This window comes from Eupeodes corollae, chromosome 1, assembly GCF_945859685.1.
Source record: "Eupeodes corollae chromosome 1, idEupCoro1.1, whole genome shotgun sequence".
In the NCBI taxonomy this organism is placed as follows: Eukaryota; Metazoa; Arthropoda; class Insecta; order Diptera; family Syrphidae; genus Eupeodes; species Eupeodes corollae.
This window is the reverse complement of record NC_079147.1, coordinates 127255986-127282458: the sequence shown is the minus strand read 5'-3', so window position 1 is coordinate 127282458 and position 26473 is coordinate 127255986. Positions and strand designations below refer to the sequence as shown.

The 26473-nt window shown below is 32.8% G+C and overlaps 1 protein-coding gene across 1 annotated transcript in view; it reads left to right on the top strand.

The window, feature by feature from the left end:
- Nucleotides 1–26473, top strand: part of LOC129939998 (FERM, ARHGEF and pleckstrin domain-containing protein 1-like) — a 159033-nt gene that overhangs the window by 20867 nt on the left and 111693 nt on the right. Inside the window, exon 2 of the mRNA XM_056048213.1 lies at nucleotides 10610–10889. Within this exon, the coding sequence (XP_055904188.1) occupies nucleotides 10704–10889 (186 nt within the window). The 5' untranslated portion in view covers nucleotides 10610–10703. The remainder of the gene's footprint in view (nucleotides 1–10609; nucleotides 10890–26473) is intronic.

Genomic DNA, 26473 nt, shown 5'->3' with positions numbered 1-26473 from the left:
GGGTGTTTTGTATAGTTATAAAGTGATGTAGGGAGTTCTAGAAACGTAATCATCCATCGCGTCAGCTTCTTCTCTTTTATCTGGTATTAAAAGGAGTCAGAAGTTTCGACATGTTAGTAAAAAAAATAATTCGAAAATATGACTGAGTGAATAGCAAAAATGTTGCTCTGTTGTGGAAAACATAATTGTTTTGAAATCACCTCTCAGTCAAACAAAAAATGTGATGAAATACAAGTTGCTCTGTTTATGTCTGTGCTAGGTTTTGATACGGTAGATATTTATAAATTCTTCACTTTTACTTTAGAAGAAAGTAAAAATTTTACAGTTAAACCGGCTTTGAGACTTATATTTTAATGAAATTATTCAATACGAGGAAGAGCCTTTCCATTAGTTTTTTACGCGAAAACAAAACCCCTAGCTTCGGTTTGTATCTAAAAAAAACAAAAAACATGAATTAAATGTCATGCAATTATTAACGACATGCAAAGTGATAGTGAAGATAGGAATAACGATAGTTTACTAGTACTGCCAAAAAAGTAATCGATGAGATCAACGTTGAGTTCAATCAGTCGACCACAAAAAAGTTAGTTTCATTTTGCAAATGACAAAATCATTTGTCTTTAAATTTTATCTAAATCTTAAAACTAGACAAAAATTCTTAAAAAATTAGCGTAAAATTCAAGGACTTAAAAAATGTGTTACTGGCCCTATGCTAGGGTGTCCATAACGTGTTTGAAAAAAAGAGAACATTTTCAAAAATACAAACTTCTACTGTTATACTCCACCCGCTCACCTTACCATCATCCAAATAAAAGTTATGATCAAATATTCGTTTCATAAAAATATATATTTATGAAAGAAGCATTAATTACGAACTAAAGGGTGATTTTTTTGAGGTTAGGATTTTCATGCATTAGTATTTGACAGATCACGCGGGATTTCAGACATGGTGTCAAAGAGAAAGATGCTCAGTATGCTTTGACATTTCATCATGAATAGACTTACTAACGAACAACGCTTGCAAATCATTGAATTTTATTACCAAAATCAGTGTTCGGTTCGAAATGTGTTTCGCGCTTTACGTCCGATTTATGGTCTACATAATCGACCAAGTGAGCAAACAATGCGATTGTGACCAAGTTTCGCACTCAGTTTACTTTATTGGACATTAAACCAACCACACGAATGCGTACAGTGCGTACAGAAGAGAATATTGCGTCTGTTTCTGAGAGTGTTGCTGAAGACCGTGAAATGTCGATTCGTCGCCGTTCGCAGCAATTGGGTTTGTGTTATTCGACCACATGGAAGATTTTACGCAAAGATCTTGGTATAAAACCGTATAAAATACAGCTCGTGCAAGAACTGAAGCCGAACGATCTGCCACAACGTCGAATTTTCAGTGAATGGGCCCTAGAAAAGTTGGCAGAAAATCCGCTTTTTTATCGACAAATTTTGTTCAGCGATGAGGCTCATTTCTGGTTGAATGGCTACGTAAATAAGCAAAATTGCCGCATTTGAAGTGAATAGCAACCAGAAGCCGTTCAAGAACTGCCCATGCATCCCGAAAAATGCACCGTTTGGTGTGGTTTGTACGCTGGTGGAATCATTGGAGCGTATTTTTTCAAAGATGCTGTTGGACGCAACGTTACGGTGAATGGCGATCGCTATCGTTGAATGCTAACAAACTTTTTGTTGCCAAAAATGGAAGAACTGAACTTGGTTGACATGTGGTTTCAACAAGATGGCGCTACATGCCACACAGCTCGCGATTCTATGGCATTTTGAGGGAAAACTTCGGAGAACAATTCATCTCAAGGAATGGACCAGTAGACTATTTTTTGTGGGGCTACGTCAAGTCTAAAGTCTACACAAATAAGCCAGCAACTATTCCAGCTTTGGAAGACAACATTTCCGAAGAAATTCGGGCTATTCCGGCCGAAATGCTCGAAAAAGTTACCCAAAATTGAACTTTCCGAATGGACCACCTAAGACGCAGCCGCGGTAAACATTTAAATGAAATTATCTTCAAAAAGTAAATGTCATGGACCAATCTAACGTTTCAAATAAAAAATCGATGAGATTTTGCAAATTTTATGCGTTTTTTTTAAAAGAAAGTTCTCAAGCTCTTAAAAAATCACCGTTTATTAATAATAAATAACAATAAATAATAATTATTAGTTAAACTTAAATAAATCTAGGTACCTGCACTACATATATTTAAATTTATTTGTAGATAAAAAAATTCTTAAAAGAAGTTTAATAAGTCACAATTAATTTACCGCAAGAATATTTTGTCATAAACACAGCAGAAAACATTGGGTCACTTTTATTTTTGTATGAAGTCAGGTGTAGAGAATATTTTTTGCGTTTAAATAAAATAAATTGGGTGGCGCAACAGTCCGTTGAGAACTAGGGCCTAGTGACTTACAACTCTCAACCATTCCTGTGTGCACCAACATTTATAAAAAAGAATAAAGAGATCATAAATAAAAAAGAGTACAAAAAAAATTGATGGTAAAAGAAAGAATAAGAAAGATTGGAGTCCAAAAAGAGAATATGTTCTCTTTAAAAGAGATGTTCTGGAAACCCTACCCCATGCGGGTGCTCTAAGTCACTCCATTATCTTATAACTACTGCCTTTAGTCTTAAGTAATACTTAAGCTACTTAAAACTAACCAAAACCAATACAGTAAGTTTTTTTTTTTGTGTTTTTTTTATATATTTTTGTTGGTGCCACCCTGAATGTCCATAACCTAATCCTAAAACCTATGTAAGCCGGCTAAGACAATTTTAAATGACATTCTTAATTTGAAGCCACCAAAACTAGTTCTCCTGCCTCACCATATCTTTTCGGTCCCTATCGGAAACAGTCCTACTGAATCGAAGGCACTCGGCTCCGACCAGTGTGAGGATATCCTGTTTCAGCCCCTGTCTAAATAGAGAAAAGCTTCGGGCGGAATGTTGCCACTTAAACGTGCACTTTCGTATTACTCATTGTTGGGGTATGTTGGTTCTGTTGTATAGAAAATGGTTGGAATAGTAATTTTTGTACTCCGACTCTGATGTCCTGTGTAGTCCAAGGTAACGTCGAAAACATTGCCTCTCAAACACCCGAATCTTTTGCATTTGAGATGTAGCAACGTTGAACTTTACCGGGCACCCATAGGCAATCATCAACCGGATAAGGGCCATGTAGCAAATCACCTTCACCCTGCTATCAAGACGGCTGACAACCGTTTTTTCAGGGCAAAGACTCCCCCAGCTCTGGCCAGAGTAGCACTCATATGTCAGTCGAAATACAAGTACTGATCCAACCAGATGCTAAGGTATTTTACTACACTTTTATTCGCCAAGGGGCTGTCGATTTGGTCCAACGATCACTAGTTTTTTTCCAGTTACTTTTTTTCTGGTTACTGCCGTACTTGATGGTTCGTAAACAGTTTCTTGGTTTTTGACCCACAGTGTTAGTTGTTGTCAGTCTTGTGTCCATTAGCAAAAGATCCAGATATGCACCGCTCCTTGGCAATGATACTCTTTTAGTAGCCAACAAGTCGAGCATATACTCGTCATTGTACTGGACAATCCAGTTAATTAACTAGTTACCACGAGGATTTTATATTTGATTTCTCCAATCTGCATGTTTGACATTTAAATTATCGGCCACGAGAAAGAAGTTCTCTTCCGAGTTCAGTGGCAGGCACTGAAAAAGTTTTCCGAGCTCTGTTATAAATTGAGTTGGTTGAGATAATTTCGGTGCATAAGACGCGATCGCAAACAAACGCTTTCCCTGGTGGAGAGTAATGCACACGATACATACCTCAAGCAGATGAAATCTGCGTACTTCACTATTGTATATAATTTAATAACTGATGCCTTTTCGTACGAAAATATTGACCCCACCCCCTTGTGTAGAGTTTGGCTGGTCCCTTAGTACGATATTGTAATTTTTGTTCGTCAATTTATGTTTCTGGTTCAACTTATGTAGTTTCGCTGGCCAAAAACACACCAGCACTTTGGTCTTTCACTGTTCTTGGTGAAATGGAGTTATGTTGTACAGTGCGAAGCAAAAAACATATGTTGTCTTTTTAAGTGGTTGACAAAGCTGTGTCTCAAATCTATTTATGAAATTGCGTGCAAGATTCAATCTTAATTTTTCAAAATTCTAGATTGTAAACATTGTTTTTGGTGGATCAGAGACAATTTAACCCTAAACTTGCATACCAAAACAGGGAGATGCTGGGAGAAGGTACAACGTTGAACGGCTATAACTCCAAGAGATCGTCAAATCCTTTTTGACCGAGTTACAAGTAATCTCTCTCGAAGTTCTATTCCGCCAACACAATGTATCGAAAACCCGTGGCAACATTGCCAAGATGCATTCAGAGAAGCCACCTCTGATGTACTTTGTTTCAAGCAGCCACCAACAAGGAACCCCTGGTTTGATAAGGAATGAAGGCAGACAAATGCAGCCAAACAACATGCACGCAAAGTGGCGCTGCATAAAAGGATGAGATCTGCTCATAAGCTCTATTAGCAGAAGAGCCAAGAGAAACACCGACTTCTCAAAAGAAAAAAGAGAGGGCATGAGAAGCGTGTAGTCGAAGATGTTGAGATTTTTAAAAGCAGGAATGAAGTTCGAAAGTTTAATTAACAGGTGAAACAAAATTCACAGGTACATAAATCTAGAACCCTCTTTTTGATTATACTCTTGGTACTAACCTCTTAGTAAGTAATGTTGGAAATGAACCAACCTTCATTACTAAAACTCGACAAGAAGTCTTAGACATAACTCTTGTCTCAGATACTATACACCATATGATCTTGGACTGGAAAGTATCCAAAGAACATTCATTCTCTGATCATAGATATATCCAGTTCAATATAAATGTATATGATAACCCAAGTCCATTGACTTTTCGAAACTATCTTTCCGATACTGACTGGGCTTTATACAGGATCTCATTACAGAGTTTACTAGAACCTGGACTATCTAGTCCTTCCTCTAAAACTAATGAACTTGACAACAAAGTCAATGACCTTACCTCAGCTTTGAACGGATCGCTAAAAATTGCTTGTCCACTTAATCACATTAGTGGAAAGACGAAACCACAATGGTGGGCCTCAGAGCTTGACTCCCTCAGGAAAGAATGCAGGAAACTTTTCAACCGGACCAAAGCCGCAGGACTAGCCTCACACTGAGACACTTATAAAGAATCCCTAAGAATCTACAAGAAGACACTAATTAAATCCAAGCGATCTTGTTGGCGATCCTTCTGTGGCACGATAGAAGAAACTTCTGAAGCCTCTAGGTTATGAAAAATTCTTTTAACTAGTCCAGCTATGCCAAGCTGCTTGAAAAATACAGACAGCTCCTGGACAAATTCATTTAATGAATCGCTGAACTTACTATCGGACACTCACTTTTCTGGTAGTTCTCTTACCGAAACTTGCAACAATTATAGACATAAAAGTTCAAATACAACATATCCACAAGGTCTTATTAAAAGGGATAAGCTATAATGGGCTCTCAACAGCTTCAAACCATTTAAATCTGCAGGATTAGATGGAATAATACCAGCCGAATTGCAAAAGACTAGATAAGTTAAAGTTGTTCTTATACCTAAGGCAGGTAAATGCTCCCAAGTCCATCCTTAAGATCTATGACCTATAAGTCTATCATCATTCCTTCTTAAGACCTTGGAAAGATTGATTGATATCCATTTGAGGGCAAGCATCGATACAAGACTTCTGTCTTCGTCTCAACATGCCTATTGTAAAGGTAAATAGGTGGAATTAGCGTTACACACTTTAGTACGCACCGTCGAATATTCCCTCCATCATAAAGAGTTCACTATGGTTGCTTTAATTGTCATCGAATGTGCCTTTAACAACGTGGACACATCTGCAATCACATCTGCACTAACATCTCTAAATGTAGATTCGTTTCGGGACTTAATTCATTTGATGCTTACTAGCAGAATAATTAACTCAAAACTGAGCAACTCTTCTGGTAGACGATTCGTTGGTAAAGGGATACCGCATGGTATTGTTCTTTCTCTTCTCCTCTGGCACCTAGTGGTGAATGAAATCCTAACTAGTCTGGAAGCGGAGGGTTTCAGAGTGATAGCCTATGCGGACGACGTTGCTATAGCAGTTTCAGGAAAGCATCTTAACATCCTAAAACAACTCTGACAAAATACCTTGGATAGACTAATACTTTGGGCTGATCGGTGTGGACTGGGTGTTAACCCACACAAAACCGATCTATTCTTATTTTCGAGGAGATACAAAATTCCATTTGTCAACCCTCCCTATATTAAAGGAATCCAATTAAAATTCTCAAACGGGGCTAAATACATGGGTCTTGTCTTAGACGAAAAACGAAATTGGAAACGCAACGGACAGGAAAGAGTCAAAAAAGCTACTGTAGCTCTCTTTTCTTGCAAAAAAGCTATTGGTATTAAATGAACTTTACAACCCAGAATCACGCATTGGCTATACACATCGGTAATCAGACCGATTTTAACGTACGGTGTACCAGTATGGTGCACTGCTTAAGAGAAAGGTATAAACAGGGATAAGCTAAATAAAGTCCAACGATCAGCTTGCCTATGTATAATCGGATCGCTTCGCAACCCCATCTACGGCACTGGACACCTTGCTCTACCTTACACCTCTTGACATATGTATTTGGCAAATAAATAACTGCAAGCTCTGCTATTCACCACAAAGCTTCGTCGCAGTGGACTAACAACAACATTAGCCACTCCGTAATTCTAATGTATTTAGAATCAATTCCAAAGCACACATACTACACCATCCCCCAACTGCAATTCGACAGAAACTTCCAGATTTCATTGAATTTATTTCCTGTAAATATGGCTACTCCAACACATTTCACCAGACACGGTAGTACTCTACTTGCTTGCGCCAAACAATGTATTATATATATTCTGTTGATGACTAAGTGCTATTTCTTCAAAATAATATTGATTATCTCTTCAACCTCCATGTTCCACTTGTTACTAATCAAGCTAGTAAGAAAGACCAGCCGTGGTTTAGCAACTATATTAAGGATCAAATAAGAGAATGGGAAATCTTTCAGCTTGAAGCATTGCATAATAATTAAAAAATTTTAAGAAATAGAGTAATGTCTTATTCGGGAAGAAAAGCAACAGTTTTATGCTCCAAAACTTAATGCTTCTTTTGAAAAAGACAAACTGTGGAAGAATTTGAAGGAAATAAGCAAATAAGAAACAAGAATATGTCTATTGATTGTAACGAGCTTAATAATAAATTTGTTACCTTGAACTCGTCAGGTGTTGAAACCCGAACTTATGAGTTGACAGATATAATAAATTATGGTTCATCTTTGACCAATTTTTGCTTCTTGCCTGTTTATGACTACGATGTTCTGAATAGTATTCTAGGTGCTAAATCTAACTCTATTGGAACTGATGGCATCCATCCGGTTTTTTTTTAAAGCTATTCTTCCATATATAGTCAAATACATAACATTTTTAATAATATATTTATGACTAGTACTTTCCCTTCTATTTGGAAGCAGGCGAAGATAATACCAATTCCAAAAATTGTGATGGAGATGATTGTCGACCTATAGCTATATTACCTTTTCTTTCGAAGGTTTTGGAGAAACTGATATATAACCAAATAAGAATTTTTTTCACAAGTAATAAATTGATGTGTATCAATCAATCAGGCTTTCACCCTAAGCACAGCTATACTACAGCTTTAATAGACGTCGTTGAAAATATCAGAAATGAATTAGATAATGATAAAGCGACTATATTAACGCTTCCTGAATTTTCAAAGGCATTTGATAGGTCAATTTCATTTCTTTTTTACATCTGTTAATCTTATTCTCTCCTACTTAACCGGTAGATCTCAGGCAGATTTTGCTAACAATGTTTCCTTCCTCTGCAGAGAGGTGTCCCTCAGGGCTCTATTTTGGGCCCTTTACTTTTCTCGATGTATATCAATGATCTTCCGTCATGTCTACTAAACAACAGTTTTTAACTAGGCATGCTTGAGAATGGGGTGCATGAAGTCAACGAGGATTTGAATACAATTGTTATGTGGCCCATCAAAAATGATCTTTGTTTCAATCCGAAAAAAACTAAATGCTTAGTCAGCTCTAGAACTATAACGGATACCTCATATTTTCCAGAGATACATTTAAACAACTGTGCTATCAAGTTCGTCGATTCTGCCAAAAATCTTGGGCTTACATTTAATAAAACACTTAGTTGGAACACTCATATTAATCTAATTAATTAATATGGAGGACTTTGACAGCCCTGGGCGTCTCATCACATAACGCCTTTGAAAACACGCTTAATATTGGCCAAAACTTTACTAGTACCCTTATGCTTTTCTGTTGTGAGGTTTTTAGTAATTGTGACTTCGAACACAAGCGAAAACTCAAAGTTGCATTGAACGTTATGTTTATGGTCTTAGAAGATATGACCACATCTCAAGTTTTTCTAAGTCAATCTATGGCATTACACTCGATAATCTCTTTAAAGTAAAAACCTTAACCATGCTTCACAATATTATAAAATTACATCAACCTGAATACTTATATAATAAAATACACTTTACACGTTCTGTAAGATCATGCGACCTTATGCCAGTACGTTACTCATTTCTTGTATCGGAGCGCCAGTTTAATGTGCATTATATTCGTTTGTCTCTGTTAAAATTATAAGTAGTCCGACCATTTTTGAAAAAATGTTAAGAGAATTCTTCTCCTAACTCTGTGCTTATTCGATGGTGTTGATGATGTTGATGATGTTGATGATGTTGATGATGTTGATGATGTTGGTGATGTTGATGATGTTAATGATGTTGATGATGATGTTGATGATGATGTTGATGATGATGTTGATGATGATGTTGATGATGATGTTGATGATGATTTTGATGATGATCCCTCACTCGCGCTGTTAAAATTATAAGTCCGACCATTTTTGAAAAAATGTTAAGAGAATTCTTCTCCTAACTCTGTGCTTATTCGATGGTGTTGATGATGTTGATGATGTTGATGATGTTGATGATGTTGATGATGTTGATGATGTTGGTGATGTTGATGATGTTAATGATGTTGATGATGATGTTGATGATGATGTTGATGATGATGTTGATGATGATTTTGATGATGATGTTGATGATGATGATGTTGATGATGTTGATGATGTTGTAATGTTAATAATGTTGATGATGTTGATGATGTTGACGATGTTGACGATGTTGATGATGTTGATGATGTTGATGCTGTTGATGATGTTGATGATGTTGATGATGTTGATGATGTTGATGATGTTGATGATGTTGATGATGTTAATGATTTTGATGATGTTGATGATGATGTTGATGATGTTGATGATGCTGATGATGTTGATGATGTTGATGATGTTGATGATGTTGATGATGTTGATGATGTTGATGATGTTGATGATGTTGATGATGTTGATGATGTTGATGATGTTGATGATGTTGGTGATGTTGATGATGTTGATGATGTTGGTGATGTTGATGATGTTGATGATGTTGATGATGTTGATGATGATGTTGATGATGATGTTGATGATGATGTTGATGATGTTGATGATGTTGATGATGTTGTAATGTTAATAATGTTGACGATGTTGATGATGTTGATGACGTTGACGATGTTGACGATGTTGACGATGTTGATGATGTTGATGATGTTGATGATGTTGATGATGTTGATGATGTTGATGATGTTGATGATGTTGATGATGTTGATGATGTTGATGATGTTGATGATGTTGATGATGTTGATGATGTTGATGATGTTGATGATGTTGATGATGTTGATGATGTTGATGATGTTGATGATGTTGATGATGTTGATGATGTTGATGATGTTGATGATGTTGATAATGCTGATGATGTTGATGATGTTAATGATGCTGATGATGCTGATGATGTTGATGACGTTGATGATGTTGATGATGTTGATGATGTTGATGATGTTGATGATGTAGATGATGTTGATGATGTTGATGATGTCGATGATGTTGATGATGTTGATGATGTTGATGATGTTGATGATGTTGATGATTTTGATGATTTTGATGATGTTGATGATGTTGATGATGTTAAAGATGTTGATGATGTTGATGATGTTGATGATGTTGATGATGTTGATGATGTTGATGATGTTGATGATTTTGATGATGTTGATGATGTTGATGATGTTGATGATGTTGATGATGTTGATGATGTTAATGATGTTGATGATGTTGATGATGTTGATGGTGTTGATGATGTTGATGATGTTGATGATGTTGATGATGTTGATAATGTTGATGATGTTGATGATGTTGATGATGTTGATGATGTTGATGATGTTGATGGTGTTGATGATGTTGATGATATTGATGATGTTGATGATGTTGATGATGTTGATGATGTTGATGATGTTGATGATGTTGATGATGTTGATGATGTTGATGATGTTGATGATGTTGATGATGTTGATGATGTTGATGATGATGATGATGAAAACCATTTCGAAAATAACTAGAAAATGAAGCTAATGTTTTTTCTTTTTAATTTTCAGATTATTAATACCAATCACATGAGAAGTTTATGAAACGAATGAAAAACTTTGTGCATACTTAAGTCACTTAACAGCCACATGAGTATTAATTCTGATGTCGGCATATAAATTAAATACTTTAACCAAAAAGAAAAAACATCTTAGTGGTCATATGGCACTCTCGTTCAGTTCTCTTTCTGGTGTTGATGCTCTTCCATCAACACATAGACATAATGGCGGGAAAAAGTTAGCGGTTCGGATTCAAATGCTTGACGATTCTATAACAATGTTTCAAGTACAGGTAAGAATGTCTTCAGCTGTATGAAATGAGGAGAACATATTTTTTAAGTGTGATGAATTTTTAAAATTATATTTGACTATATTCCTATCAGTTAAAACAAATTTGGCAGTTGTTTTTATCATCTTCAGTTTTTTTGGAATTGGTTTTGTAAGCTCTGAATTTAACAAAAAAACATCGAATATGCATCAAGCATTTACTCAAACTATAATTTACGAGATATAAATTAAGTGAAGTAACTATAAGCAACCATAAGTTTTTAAAATTATCCGACAACAACCGCCTGTTGTAGTCTTTCAGTTAAGCTTCAAAAGAACTCTTGAATCACTCCACATTGCTTAAAACGTACTATCGTAATTTTTAATAACGCAGTTTGTATGATTAAGGTCCATTTTCTTTATTCGAAGTTTTGATGAAATGGAACAAACCAAACTGTGTTTGTATGTTTGTATTTAAAAGGCGCATGTATGTCATTAAGTGTTGAATATGAAATCATCTAAATGACCGCCTCAGCTTCTCAAGGTTTCACGGGTCCGAGTGGTCCAAATTTCAATTACTTTTCCGCATAGATCCTGTGAGATCCTCAAATCGTTCATGCAAAATGTTAAGCATGAAGTATGCTCTGTAGCACGTAGCGCTGTCCTACTGGAACCACGTGTCGTCTAGGTCCATATGGTTCAATTTGGGATACAAGAAATTAATTATCATCGTTATGTAGTGTTCGCTGTTGACGGTGATCGCCTTACTAACGTCGTTTTCAAAAAAAAATACTGGTAACGGTTACTGCCCTACTAACGTCATTTTCGAAAAAGTACAGACCAATTACGCCACCGCCGAAAATCCACACCAAAAGGTAAATTTTTGGGGATGCTTTATCACCTGGTGGACCTCGCGTGGGTTAGTGTCGTCCCTTATACGGCACTTTTGCTTGTTCACACAGCCATTCCTTACTAAAGATGATTTTTCCGACAACACTAGGGTCCTCTTCTAAACAATTCCAGTCAGCGAACAAACTACGTTGTATAAAGTCATGAACTTTAAACTTGGTCATTTGGATCTTGTACGGATGCATGCTCTCAACGTTAAATTCGCCAATTAGAAGTCTCCGCAACTTCTTGTGCATGGCGAGGAATAGACTTCCTCGGGTTCTACTGTACACTTTCACGGATGTTGGCTGATTGTTTACTGTACCGATAGTCTAAAATTTGGCTACCAAACGTTGAAGAGTCGGTTGTGAAGGGCCATCAAGTCTACAGTAAAATGGGGGCAATTCGCGCAACGTTTACGTTAACGAACAATCAATTTGATAATAAAGTTTTATCATTTGAGCGTTTTGTTCAATCGGGTTACTTTCCATGATGACTTCTTATAAGCAACTAAATAATAAAAAAAAGATTCGACAGATGTCACCAAAACAGAACGGCTACCACAGGGCCACCCTTTATTTTTATTTATGAAATAAATTTTGTCCATCTTCTTATTCCTTACCTTACATATTATGGATGTTGCTTCACTCATATGGAATGTGTTGTCTCTGCTTTGGATTCGTATATCACGACGCGACGCACGTTCAAATTCGTCAAAAACCAACAACTGCAACTTCTTTGTGTGCTTTACAGATGGTACTTTCTCTGCATTTAAGACGATCGTATAGATGTCTTTTTGCAGTAACGCTTTTTAAATGGTGCAAATTAAAAACGGTTTGAATAGCTTTCATAAAATAGCGACACAGTGTAAGCATTAGTTGAAGAAGGAGGGGCTGAGAAGGGATGTAGATTATATTGGTGTTAAAAGTTTAAACATTGTAATTACTAAAAAAGCCAGATTAAGGCAGTAAGCTTTTAGGGGAGAAATGCAACTGGTTATTTCACTAAATCATTATCCGTTAAAATACCGGTTTAAAGGGTTAGGGAAGAAACATGTCGACGGGGCTCGCGCTAGTTAAAATTACTCAACTGTACCTCAAGCAGGAAATAAGAGGAAATAATAATAATAATAATAAAATAATAAAGATAATAATAACAAAACAAGATAACAATAAAAATAGAACATAACAGATATATTATGACCAACCAAATAACAAAATAAGATAAAGATACAAAATTAACCAACACAAACATAAAAGATACAAAAAGTAATTAAACAACACAAACATAAAGGAAACAAAACGATATAAATAGATGCAACATGGAAGGAGTTTCGAGTAGTTACAGAGTAGTACGTAAGAACTATGCATGTAAAACTATTTAAATATTTCATCTTGTTAGATCATAGAAAATAAAGTTAATATTTAAAAATATTTTTTTTTGAATTAACCTTTTTTATTTTTCCGACGGATAAATATAATTGGGGGCTCAACCGGGATAGCTCATTATTAACGTAAAAAGTGAAAGTGAATAAAATAGTAAAATTTACATAAGTACTTGTAAATACAAATAAAAAAAAACTTTCAAAGTGAAAGCTATCAGCCAAATTTGTTTATAAATATTAGAAAAACAAAGTATCCTGAAAGTGTAATCAATTGTGAACTAAAAGGAAGAAACCAGCAAAGTTATTCCCGTTCGCTCTATAAAACCAGTATCCAGCAACAGATTTGAGAACAGCATTCTAAGAAGCAGAGAAAATTATTGGTAAATTATCGTAAGAAATAATTTTTAAGAAGTGAAACAAAAATTGTTAAAATGTCAACAACTATAGATATAAAACAAATAATCGAATTAGCTATTGAACAGGCTACTACTCAAATGCAGAATCAAATAGATGAATTAACAAACAAATTAGAAAGTTTAACAGTTCCAAATAATGTAATAGACCATAAAAAACAAACGATAGATCCACAAATACTAGACAGTGAAAGTCTTGACATTATTAAAAGTTTACCAACTTTCGAAGGTAGCAATGAGGGATATGTGAGTTGGCGAGAAGCTTGTCAAAATAGTATGAGTCTCTACACTCCTGGTAGTAGACGATATTTTGCTGCTTTAAGCATAATGAGAAACAAAATAGTTGGTCATGCGAATTCAGTTCTTACCAGTCATGGTACGGTACTTAACCTTGAGGCAATTTTAAGTAGATTAGACTTAGCCTACGCGGATAAAAGACCAATACACGTTTTAAATCATGAATTAAGTATGATAACACAGGGCAGAAAAACGTTAATAGAATTTTATAATGAAGTTACGGAAAAATTGACATTAATAATAAATAAAGTTATAATGACATATGGTACTTATAGTGAAACCACTGAGAAATTCAATGAATCATATAGAAAAAATGCATTAATAGCATTTATAAATGGTCTTCATCAAGCAATGTCTGATACGGTATTTAGTATGAAACCTGAAGATTTGCCCAATGCACTAGCCCAGGCTCAAGAGTTAGAAAGCAACAAAACAAGAAGTAAATTTCTGAATCAATACAATCAAAGAGATAATATAAGAAATGAAACATACGGTATTACATTAAGATACCAACAAAAACCCCAAAATAGTTATCAACAAACAAAAAGGGCTAGCCACCAAAGTCCAGAACCAATGGAATTAGGATCTTCAGCTTATAGAAAAGTAACTCCACAGGAAATGCAAAGGTTTAGACAGGTACATAATAATAAGAATAATCCATTTAGGAATACTTATAATCAATTTAATCAAAATTTTAATAGAAATTTCAGTCAGAATAATAATCAAAATGATAATATTAAAAGAGAAAGAGAACAAAGTGTCCAATTAAGCTCCCAACCACCAAACAAAGGAAGAATAAACAACATTCAAGAGAATCATTTTTTAGACGGAACGAGGGATTACCCCACATATACCTACAGAAGAATAAATAACAAATGGTTAAAAATATTAATAGATACTGGAGCAACATCTTGTTACACGTCTCCAAAAATATTAAGTGATAAGAAAACGTTGGACATTAATAAAAGAGTAAAAACCGTGAATGGGTTTACAATTATAAAATATTATTATGAAATGTATATTTTTGATAGAGTGGTTCGATTTTACGAAATTAAGAACCTAGAAGCAGATTGCTTGATAGGTTACAATCTTTTGCAAAATGCAAATATAAATTTAAATTTAGAAAGAAATTTATTGATATACAATAATAAAGCAGAAAGGATGTTCATGGATGGCGAACCGTTGCCATGGGAAAGTAATATAACACAAACAGGAAATAAAATTAAAGTTGCGTTAGAGTCATCAAGTACGACTGACTCACGTTCTATTTACAGTCCCGAACCACGCCTTAATAACCAAGTAATCGAAAAAGTACCATCAGATCAAAACGTTGATATTCTGAATAAACAAGTTCGTTCCGTTATCGGAAAAATACATTCCAAAATAAATATTACATTGCCATTCCGTACAGATGTGGTGGCAGAAATAAAAACTAATATAGAATCACCAATATGGACAAAACAGTATCCATATCCATTAAGTGCTACTTTTCAACGATAGATTTAGAAAGTGGATTTCATCAGATATTAATGAAAGAATCTGATATTCAAAAGACTTCATTTTCCGTTAATAATGATAAATACGAATATATACGCTTGCCTTTTTGTCTAAAGAACGCACCTTCTATATTCCAAAGAGAAAAATCTAAATTCTATCAAACAGAGGTGGAATATTTGGGATATGTTATCAGTGAGAATATAATTACTACCGATCCCAAGAAAATGACCACAATTAAAGAATATCCAGAACCAGAAACTCTTAGACAATTAAGAAGCTTCTTAGGAATGACAGATGAAGTTAGAATTACCAGGTTCAAAAGAGCAATCAATACTATAGGAACAATACTTAGTTGGATATCAGGAGTACCTGACCATGATGATCATTTACTAGTAGAAAACAAATTAAATGAATTAATTTATAATAATAAACAAGCAACTACCAATTCACAGATCTTTCAAGCTATCCAAGAAATTACTAAAGTTTTAAATACTGAAAAAATACATTAAAAACAAAAAGATTACAAGAAAGGTACAAATTAATAATACTAGAGTTACAAAACCTTATTCAAACTATTGCTTTAAGCAAAGCTAAAGTTTTAAACCCAATCATATTAAATAAAAAAGATATTCAAAAAATAACAAATAATGAACATGGAACTATTTCAATATCCGATCTTTTAGATGTTAGTGATTTCAAGATTGTTCAAACTAAAGATGTCATAATAATATTAACAAAATACCCAATCATTTATAAAAATTGTTAAATATTTGAAACAAGAGCAATCGAACAAAATAAAGAAAAAATAATAATTGATAAGAATATAGCAATATGCAATAAATCATTCTACAATATTAAGGATTGTAAACAAGAAATAAATTTATATTTTTGCAAAATAAATTACGAAAAATCATGTCTTTCAGATTTATTAAATAAAATCCCTAAATAAAACAAATGAAATTGAAAAGGAATTTGAAATTATAAAAGATGGAGCAATTTTATTAAAAAATAACCACACTGTAAACAATGATAAAATTAATTGTATTTATTTAATAACATTTAACGAAACTGTAAATATAGATAATAAAAACTATAAAAACCCTGCGAACAAAAATTACAAATAAACACCTTATTGTTTCACACAAACGAACGACGCTTCAGTGGCGCTCATATTCAACATAAACACGCGTCGTTTCATTCCATGGCACATCGTATTGTCAATCTCCCACTATCTATAGTAAATTTTAAAAAAGAATATGAGTACATACTTGATGTAGCTATTTTAAATGGTTATTCCAAGACTCTTGTGGATTCCATTATAAAAAAGCATTCAATGAAAGTGTACCAAAATGAAAAATCAACTTTGTTTAAGAAAAATTGTTTGGATTCCAGGAATGAAATGAAAAGAGAAGTCTTTAATTATGTCCCAGAAATAATGAACAAATTTAAAAACCGTTTAAATAAACATAACATTTCACCAGTGTTCTCTAATAGCCAAAAATTAAAAAACATTTTTGCATCTACAAAAGATAAAGTTGACCAAGAACAAAAATCAGGAATTTACGCTATTGAATGTGGAGTTTGCAAACGACGTTACATTGGACAAACAAAAAGAAGCTTGAATATAAGATTTAAAGAACATTGCAATTGCATCAAAAAGAAAAAACAAAAACAATCGGCTTTTGCCGATCATGTAATTGCGGAAGGTCATGGTTCTGATGAGAGAGAGCACATCATAACATTACTAAAAAATGTAAACAACTTTAATAGACTTGATGCTTATGAAAGCTATTTTATTGAAAAAGAAAACAACAATTTGAATGTGGATGGAGGAGACATTCAATCACCTTTGTTCTCTCTTGTATAGTTTTTACTTACAAAAAATGTAACTGTTTCTTCTTCGCTCTGGATTTACCAACAAAACTAATAATTGTTTGGGTCAATTGAGTTAGTGCTGATGATGAGCGCCACTGAAGCGTCCGAAATGCATTCACGTGTAAGTCATTTATAATTAATGTTTAATTTGTTTTTTTTTCGTTAATTTGACTAAATCGTTTGTGTGAAACAATAAGGTGTTTATTTGTAATTTTTGTTCGCAAAGTTATATGTTTCCACGAAGTTCGGATATAATGTCGTTTTTGACAAAAATGTTTTATAAAAACCCTACTCAAAAAATAATTAGCTATATAAAAACACATGCCATAAATGACTATGTTGTTGAGTCATACATAATAGACCCAAATACTGAACTAAAATTTAAGTTTGAGAATATTGACACATTAAGTTACTTAAATATAACAAAATAAGTTATTTGAATAAGTACTATAAGTATAATCATTGTAATTATTATTATATTAACCTTATTTTGTAAGAAAAAAGAAATCAAAATCAACAACGATATACCGATGCAACATATAATCGTACCAACGGCTCCACAACAAGAGATGACATTAGAAAAAGGACTTGCCTTGCTTCAGAAACAAATTAATGAATCGGGACGATTCATTTTGAGCGATGGGGGGAGTTATAAACACTCAACTGTACCTCAAGCAGGAAATAAGAGGAAATAATAATAATAATAATAATAATAAAATAATAAAGATAATAATAACAAAACAAGATAACAATGAAAATAGAACATAACAGATATATTATGACCAACCAAATAACAAAATAAGATAAAGATACAAAATTAACCAACACAAACATAAAAGATACAAAAAGTATAATTAAACAACACAAACATAAAGGAAACAAAACGATATAAATAGATGCAACACGGAAGGAGTTTCGAGTAGTTACAGAGTAGTACGTAAGAACTATGCATGTAAAACTATTTAAATATTCCATCCATCAGAAAATAAAGTTAATATTTACATAATTCGCTCGTGTTGCTATGATATTTGTATCACCAATAATTGTATAAGATCTTTGTTGAATAGTTCCCGAGAGAATTATGTAGGTTATTGGGGAACCAACCCAGAGAAGTGTGCAATACTCAAGCTTTGGAACAATAAATGTTTTATAGATTATAGATAGCCAGATCAGAAGGAGAAAATTTGCATCGTCTCAGAAAACGCCAATATCTTCCCTTGCATTTACCAAGATAATCCAAATGTTCAATATTATTGATGCAAGGCTTTCGTCAGAGCAGCGTTCATATGCCTTTTGAAAAATAAATACTGATCTAACCTGATATTCAGATCTCTGATTTTACATATTTGCTTATTTTTTATGATATTAGTACCAAACTATGTTTTTAGACGTTTTATCGTTTAAATATAATAAATGTTAATACACATAGAATATATGCAATACATTTGGAAACAAACATGTGTAACAGAATCACTTATTTTATTTTATTTTATTTTATTTTTGAAATGTGCTTTAGTTTTCCTATATGTATTATCAAATGAACACCCTGTATTTGCGCTAAACTATATTCATTATGTACAATAAGTATGTAAATAGTAAATAATAACGTTACGCTATAATGCTGTACTGTAAACCATATCATCCTACTGTCGTATGATTTGACCGTTGTCTTTTTCATTATGTATATTAGTGTTTAAGTATGTTAGATTATTGAAATTGTTAGTTGGTACAGTTGCAGTTCAAATAAAGCGATTGTATAAGAAACACGTCTTTACTTTGAGCTACGTTTTGTTTTAAAATCTTGCACCTTATAACTAATCAGAAGTGTGATTATATTCTCACGCATTTTTATTAAAGTAAAATTCGATTAATTTAATGTTAAAGCATACGACATTTTTTCATTAAATAAATTAATTTCTTACGTGGAGTGGATTAATTTTTGAAATGGCTGAAGCACGTTCCCATGAGTTTTTGCAACTAGCAACATTACAAAGTCTTAAATACAAATTGTCTAAAGTGGGTTTGTCCATAAATGAAGTGAAGGTAGCATTAAAAATTAGGCTGCAGGAAGCTATTGCGCAAATGGATGCAGATCGAGTGGAGGAGTTGTTTCCTCCCAATATTCTGGGTGGCATTGAAGAAGATGACAATGATGTTAACACCTACGAGGAGGTGATCTTAGAAGTAGAGCAGCTGGGAAACTTGCGTGAATCGATACGACGAAAGGAAGAAATAATTTCGCTGCAGAAGAAGTTAGCGGAATAAAGTAAACCTGTCGATGAAACTAGATTTTCATACTCTTTTCGTGACATTAAAGAGACGACAACTATCCAGTTGCTAAGTTGTTTTTGAGGACAACATCATGCCGGTCGTGGTCCGAGTTGAAAGCAGCTTAGATTCAGTTTTGCCAGTATACAACCTCAACGGACGTTCATAACGTCTACGAAGTCGCAAAAAACGCAAAGAAGAGAACTTTCAGCAGTACGTTCTCACGATGCAAGAAATAGCTTCGGCAGCAGACATCGAGGAGCAGGTCGTCATACATTACATAATCAAAGGTATTCCCAAATCTATATACAACAAACAAATTTTGTTAACCGCCAACATCATTGCGGAGCTAAAGCAAACTCTGAGGAAGTATGAACAAATTAAGTTCGACATCCATCATTTTTGAGTAGTTTTCATGGAGTATTGGAATATACTTTCCTTATCAACGAGAATGGAGCTGTCAACTTCAACTTTGTGCAGCAACGTTACATTCCACATTTCCTCATGACACCTTTAGAACATTCCATTAATAACTTAGTTGGTATCAATAATAGTAAATTGATCATTTTCGGTAAGGTATTTTCCAAGATTAAATTAAACAGTAATTATGTTAATATTAGTTTGCACGTAGTTAAGGATCGAAGTATGAAAAATATTATAGTATTAGGAAGAGAATTTCTATTGAACAAAATTACGCTGAAGTACAATTTCCCAATTCTTTTGATAGAAGATCACTTAGACAGACTCCATGGGAAAAGGTACTTTTCAATCTAAGATTTGAAAAGTGCCTTTCACCATGTGAAAATGTTGAAGGATTCGGTGAAGTACACATCCTTCATAACACCTTTAGGCCAATTTGGGTACACCCGAATGCGATTTAGGCTTAAAAACGCCCCTTTTGTCTTTCATTTCTTAATTTTGAAAGAAGTAATGGATTTAGTAGTGATTAATTGCTTGCAACTACGGGTCGATAAGTGTTTGTTTTTTTGAAAAAATAAAATACCTGGGATATGAAGTTTCTGCTGATAGGCCCAAATACCGATGACTTGAAAGCGGTTTCTGATTTAGCCATACCCATTAATATTAAAAGCTTGCATTCATTCTTAGGTTTGTGCTCCTATTTTCGAAAGTTCATACAGGATTTTTTGATTTTTTCAAAACCCTTGTATGGCCTTTTAAAGAATGGTGTACCTTTCGTTTTTGGTGAAAAAGAACTTTTGGTTTTTCAGTGACTTAAACAAAAACTTCTCAAAGCTCCGATTCTGAGCATTTATAATAACAGCTTGGGGTTCGGGGCAGTTTTACTGTAACGCTAAGATGATAAACTACTCTACCCAATATTCTTTTACTCGAAACGTGCCACAAGTCCAGAATCCAAATACCACTCGTATGAGTTGGAAACGTTTTCGATTATATACGCTCTCAGAAGATTCAGAATTTATTTCACTGGTATACGATTCAAAATAGTAACTGACTGCAAGTCACTGACACTCTTAATAAGAAAATATTGAATCCTAGAATCTCTCGTTGGGCTCTCGAGCTCCAAGAATTTGACTACATAATAGAGCATAGGGGTGGCAATAGGATGAAGCATGTTGATGCTCTAAGTCGATTGCATAACATTCTGATCATCGATCCTGATTCTTTTGAGCATGCACTTGCTGCATCCCAACAAAGATATTCAACAATTGGTAGAAATGTTGGAAAAAAGAGAATGCTTTTCTTATGAGTTAGTTAAAGGGCTAGTGTATGGAAAGATTAAGAATAAAGTGTACTTTTATATTCCTTCGCAGATGGAAAGAGATGTTATCAAAACGCACCACGATGCCCTATGTCATGTTGGTGTGGAGAAGTGTTTTTTGAGAAAGACCTACTGGTTTCCTTGTATGAAGGTGAAAATTAAAAACTATATGAAAAATTGTTTAAAGTGCATTCACTTCTTCCCGTCAACTGGTAAAAAGGAGGGTGTTTTGCATAGCATTCCAAAAGTAGAAAAACATTTTGAGACTATTTATGTTGACCATTACGGCCCGTTGCCCGTTGTAAGGAACACTAGAAACATATATTTTTAGTTGTGGACCTTTTTTTTAAATTTACCAAACTATACGATTTTAAAATTACCAGCGCGAAGGAAGTGATTCAATGTTAGGAAAATTACTTTTCAGTCTTTATTAAACCAACGCGTATGATTTCATATACAGGTAGTTGTCTTACCTCCGAAGATTTATCAGTTGTCTGTACTGAATATAACATTCAGCATATAAAACTTGCCACCAGTTTGCCTCAGTTCAACAGTCAGGTCGAGCGCATCAATAGAAGTTTAACACCAATGCTATCTAAGGAAAGTGAAATGGAACTTGGAGGCTGGACAAAATACTTAAATAAAATTGAATTCGCTCTTAACAACATAGATAATAAAAGTACAGGTTTCAGTCCAAGTATGATACTGTTGGGTGGCGCAAAAACGCGTAATTAATGAAAAAATCCGGGAATATTTAGAGCAAATAAAATAACTGAGGAGGAAAGAAACTTAGAATATGTAAGGGCTAAGGCAAATAAAAAAACTGTTAAAAGTCAGGAATCAAATAAACTTTACTTCGATAAACACCATACATAACTTCATACTTATAAATTTTGGGATTATATAATGATAAAAAATACTATCAATACTCCTGGTATAAATTAAAAACTTTTGGCAAAGTACAAAGGTCCTTTTGAGATCATTAAAACTCTTCCAAATGACAGATATTTTATTAAAGATATAGAAAATACATATACAAATTTCTCGTGCTCCATATAAAGGCGTATCTTCTCCAGAAAACATGAAACCTTATGTTACCGCGTAAGAGCTCATAACTCGTATTGATATTCAATTTTTCATCTCTGGTTTTTAATGTTTGAAAATACAGTTTAATTACTGTAATACAGTTTAATTTCTGTAATTAAAAGTTTTTTTTAAGTCTTATGTTAATATAATTTAATTTCAATTTAAACAAATGACAATTTATAAGATTTAGTAATATCGTTACCATTAATGTAATTCTTTTTTTTATCAAAAGATAGTTCAAACATGTAAGCTATATTGCTCACAGCAAATCGAGGACGATTTTTAGTCAGGATGATCGAGTTGTAAGAGAATAACTTATTTTATTTTATTTTATTTTATTTTATTTTATTTTATTTTTGAAATGTGTTTTAGTTTTCTTATATGTATTATCAAATGAACACCCTGTATTTGCACTTAACTATATTCATTATGTACATTAAGTATTTAAATAGTAAATAATAACGTTACTCTATAATGCTGTAAACCATATCATCCTAGTGTTTAAGTATATAAGATTATTGAAATTGTTAGTTGGTAAAGTTCAAATACAGCGATCGTATAAGAAAAATGTCTTTACTTTGAGCTAGGTTTTGTTTTAAAATCTTGCACCTTATTCATGCTAGAAATATTTTACTTGCAATCGTTAAATATTTGAAGTCTGATCAATATTGAAGTATAAATCTTGGTTTTAAAACAGTAAAAAAAGAAGCATATTTATATCCTATTCATGTGTTAAACATATTGTTGTATAGTTCTTATCGTAAACCTGACTTTAAAGCATAAAAGCAAATTGTTGTTGTTAGGCAAAGAAAATTGCACTAAATAATAGGTGCAGCTCTTTTATTTGAAGACTCTTTCATATGTTTGTAATTTGTTTGATTTTAAAAGTTATTTGGGAGTATAATTTTTGCGTCCGTTGTCAAAAAATTACAACATAAGTGAAAAGCAGTGAAGTGAAATGGCAAAAATTAGCCAATATAAAAATAAATTAATGGGAAAATGGTTTAACACTCTTCACGAAAAATACTTTAAAGTTGATGCAAACCATATATTTAATTTGCACAACTTGTGCCAAAAAGGTGAAATTCTAATATACAGGCTTGTGAAAATCAATTTTCAGTTTTTCTTACGAATTCCAAAACTTAACATCGAAATATTTGTTTGCAGAATTGTTTTTTGTATTTAAGATTCCTTGCCAAAAAAAAGCATATTGCTTCAATTCAAATAAGGTCAAAAGCATCAAATAACAACAACGACGAAACTGCGCAACTTTTCCGACAATTCCAACAATGAATTTCAAACGGATTTCTGTACAGCGTTGGTTTCCAGAAACATACCCTGGAATGTGCTTGGAAATGGAAAATTTAATAATTTTATTTTTTAAATACACAGGTCAGGTAATTCCATAGGCTAAAAACAATCAATTCGAAAAATTCGCGATAGCATAGGTAGACGAAAGCGTGTTGACATCAGTGGACGAAACCAGGGCCGTAAAATGGAGGGTGAAGATTTTATCCTCCAAAATAATAATAACAAAAGGCATACAAAATATCATAATCCATCTAAACAACAAACAAAAATTCGAATGTGTTTAAAGACGATAACTATTATTTGCCACAATCTACATGTGAAGACCACATGGATAGTGCAGATATTGATGATAACGAATCTGTTAAACCCATCGAAACTGTTCCTCCTATTATTGTTCTTAAACAAAAAAGTGAAGTGGTTAGATCATTAATTGACAGTCTTCACAATATTTTCTGGTCCAGTTCATTGGACCAGAAAATATTGTGAAAAAGTTTTAAATCCTACAATAAAATTGCAATAGAACTTTAATCTAAATCGTGTGAATTTTATACCCACGAAAAGAAAGGTAATAGACCATATAAAGTTGTCCTATCAGGCCTAGAACTTTACAATGCTGAAGCATTGAAATCTGAACTAATTATGCTTGGTATAAAATGCATTGATGTTAAACCAATTACCTTAAATCCCAACTCTAATTATACTCATTATTATAAGAGCTTAGAATTCAGTGTTAAACGTACTATTTACCTGTAAATTAAAAATATGCTTTTCCAGCTTGGTTTTTTAAAAAGGAATTTATTTAACTGAAAACAACTTTTTTTGTTGAATTCTGGATGATAATTTTATGACAACTGTATGATAACTCTATTGTTGGGCGAAGACTTTGATAAAGTCTTAACACAACGGATCTTTGGAATTGGCTGCTGTAGTGATAGTTGCTCAAGTGGCTCAAGTGTAACTCCCCCTTCCCTAAAATTGTTGCTACTCCTGGAGCAAATGTTGTGAAGTTCATTTTTATATATGAATATTACTAAGATTATAATTGACAATGTTATAATAGTTGGCATTAATAATGATATATATGTATGTCTTTGGATACCATACAATTTTTCATGAATATAATCAACATATGTTTTCAATTTCTTCTAATTTAATTTCTTTATATTCACTTATGTTAGCAAGGTTTGAATATAATTCCATGTTATCAAGATACGTAGATATTTCTTCTACATTTATTATTATCTTATTTTCAATATTAATTTCACAATTTTCGTAATTAATCATTTTATTTACGTATGTATTTTAATTTTAGTTTTTTCATTGCAGTTTGTTTTTATTTCAATATTTCCATTTTCTATTAATAATTTTCTCTGCTCTGATTCTATTACATTATTAGATTCTTTGTTTGTTATTTTGGACCAATTTGTATAGTATAAGCAATTTTTACAATATTTTAAATTTCTTACTTCTTTTTCTTCATATTTAAATTCTTTATTTTCGTACATTATTACATAATTATCTTTTATGTTCATCATTTCAAAATATTTATTTAATTTCAATTTTTTATTTGGAATACTTATTACAAAAATAATTTCATCTTTAAACAGAGCTGTTGATATTTTTATGTTTTTCAATTTGTTGAAATCTATTTTAAATCGGTTTATTTCCTCTGTATTTAACATTGAGCCAACCATAACGTTTAATTTACTTGAAAGAATATTATTTTGTATTTTTTCAATAACTTGTTTTATTTTATTTAATTTTCTCGTATTTCTTATATAATTAATCGGTGTACGTGAGTAACATTTTCTGTTTTTACATTAACAAAATTAATTTTTAACATCTCTTTGAATTCTTTCTCATAGACATTTGAAGTTTTCCTAAATTTATTATTAATCTCAATTTGTTTGTTCACATTGATAATTAGTTCAGGATTGTTATCTTTATTACATATCATAGCATTTCTTCTATATTTTTCGATCACTTTCAATATCTTATACTATGTCTACTTTGATCAATTTAATCTTAACATAACCTTCTTGGTTATTTATATTTTCTATGATTATTTCACTTTTAATTCTTGTAACTATTAAGATTATTAAGTTGAGAAAGGATAAAATATTCATGATTTATTCTTTTCTTAATTTGCAATTTAACAGTGCGAGAGGTATATTTTCCGATTCTACACTCAACGAAGTATTTTGAGTTACTCACTCTCTTGTAGAAGCAATTCTATCTTCTGATTTGTTTCCTCGTTCCTGATCTGACATGTCGTTGTTTGAAATTTGCTTAGCTTGTTTTCTTTTTCTCTGAACGTTTACAGGATGAACTCTTTTTATAGTTTTATACTTAAATGTTGGTAAGATTTTATCTCTTCTATCAGGATTAACTACATAACCACTATCTTCAGGTTTTTCCGTATCTTCTCTATTTTTATTTAATTGAGATATTTTCTTTTCTTTGTGTTCCTTAAAAGTTTCATATACATAATTGTTTTTTATCTACTCTTCCTTCTTGGATTTCAAATGGTTTTTTTCTTACTTATATTTTGAATAGCGTTATTGTAGTAAAATACAGCTTTGTAACTAATATTAATTTTTTTTAGATCTGATAATTGTTTTCCATTTCAAAAAATTGTATTAATCTAATATTGAGCTATGTGCTCTTTCAATGTGGCTATACCCTGTGTGTGAATGAGGTGTTGTAAAATGTCTTTCTATGTTTAAATCATTAAATAATGTATTGAAAGAAAATTGGTCAAATTCACTGTCCATAACAAACTTGATTGGTTTTCCATGTTGTGAAACATAATGCACTAATGCTTTCTATATTTTTATTAGGGTGTTGTA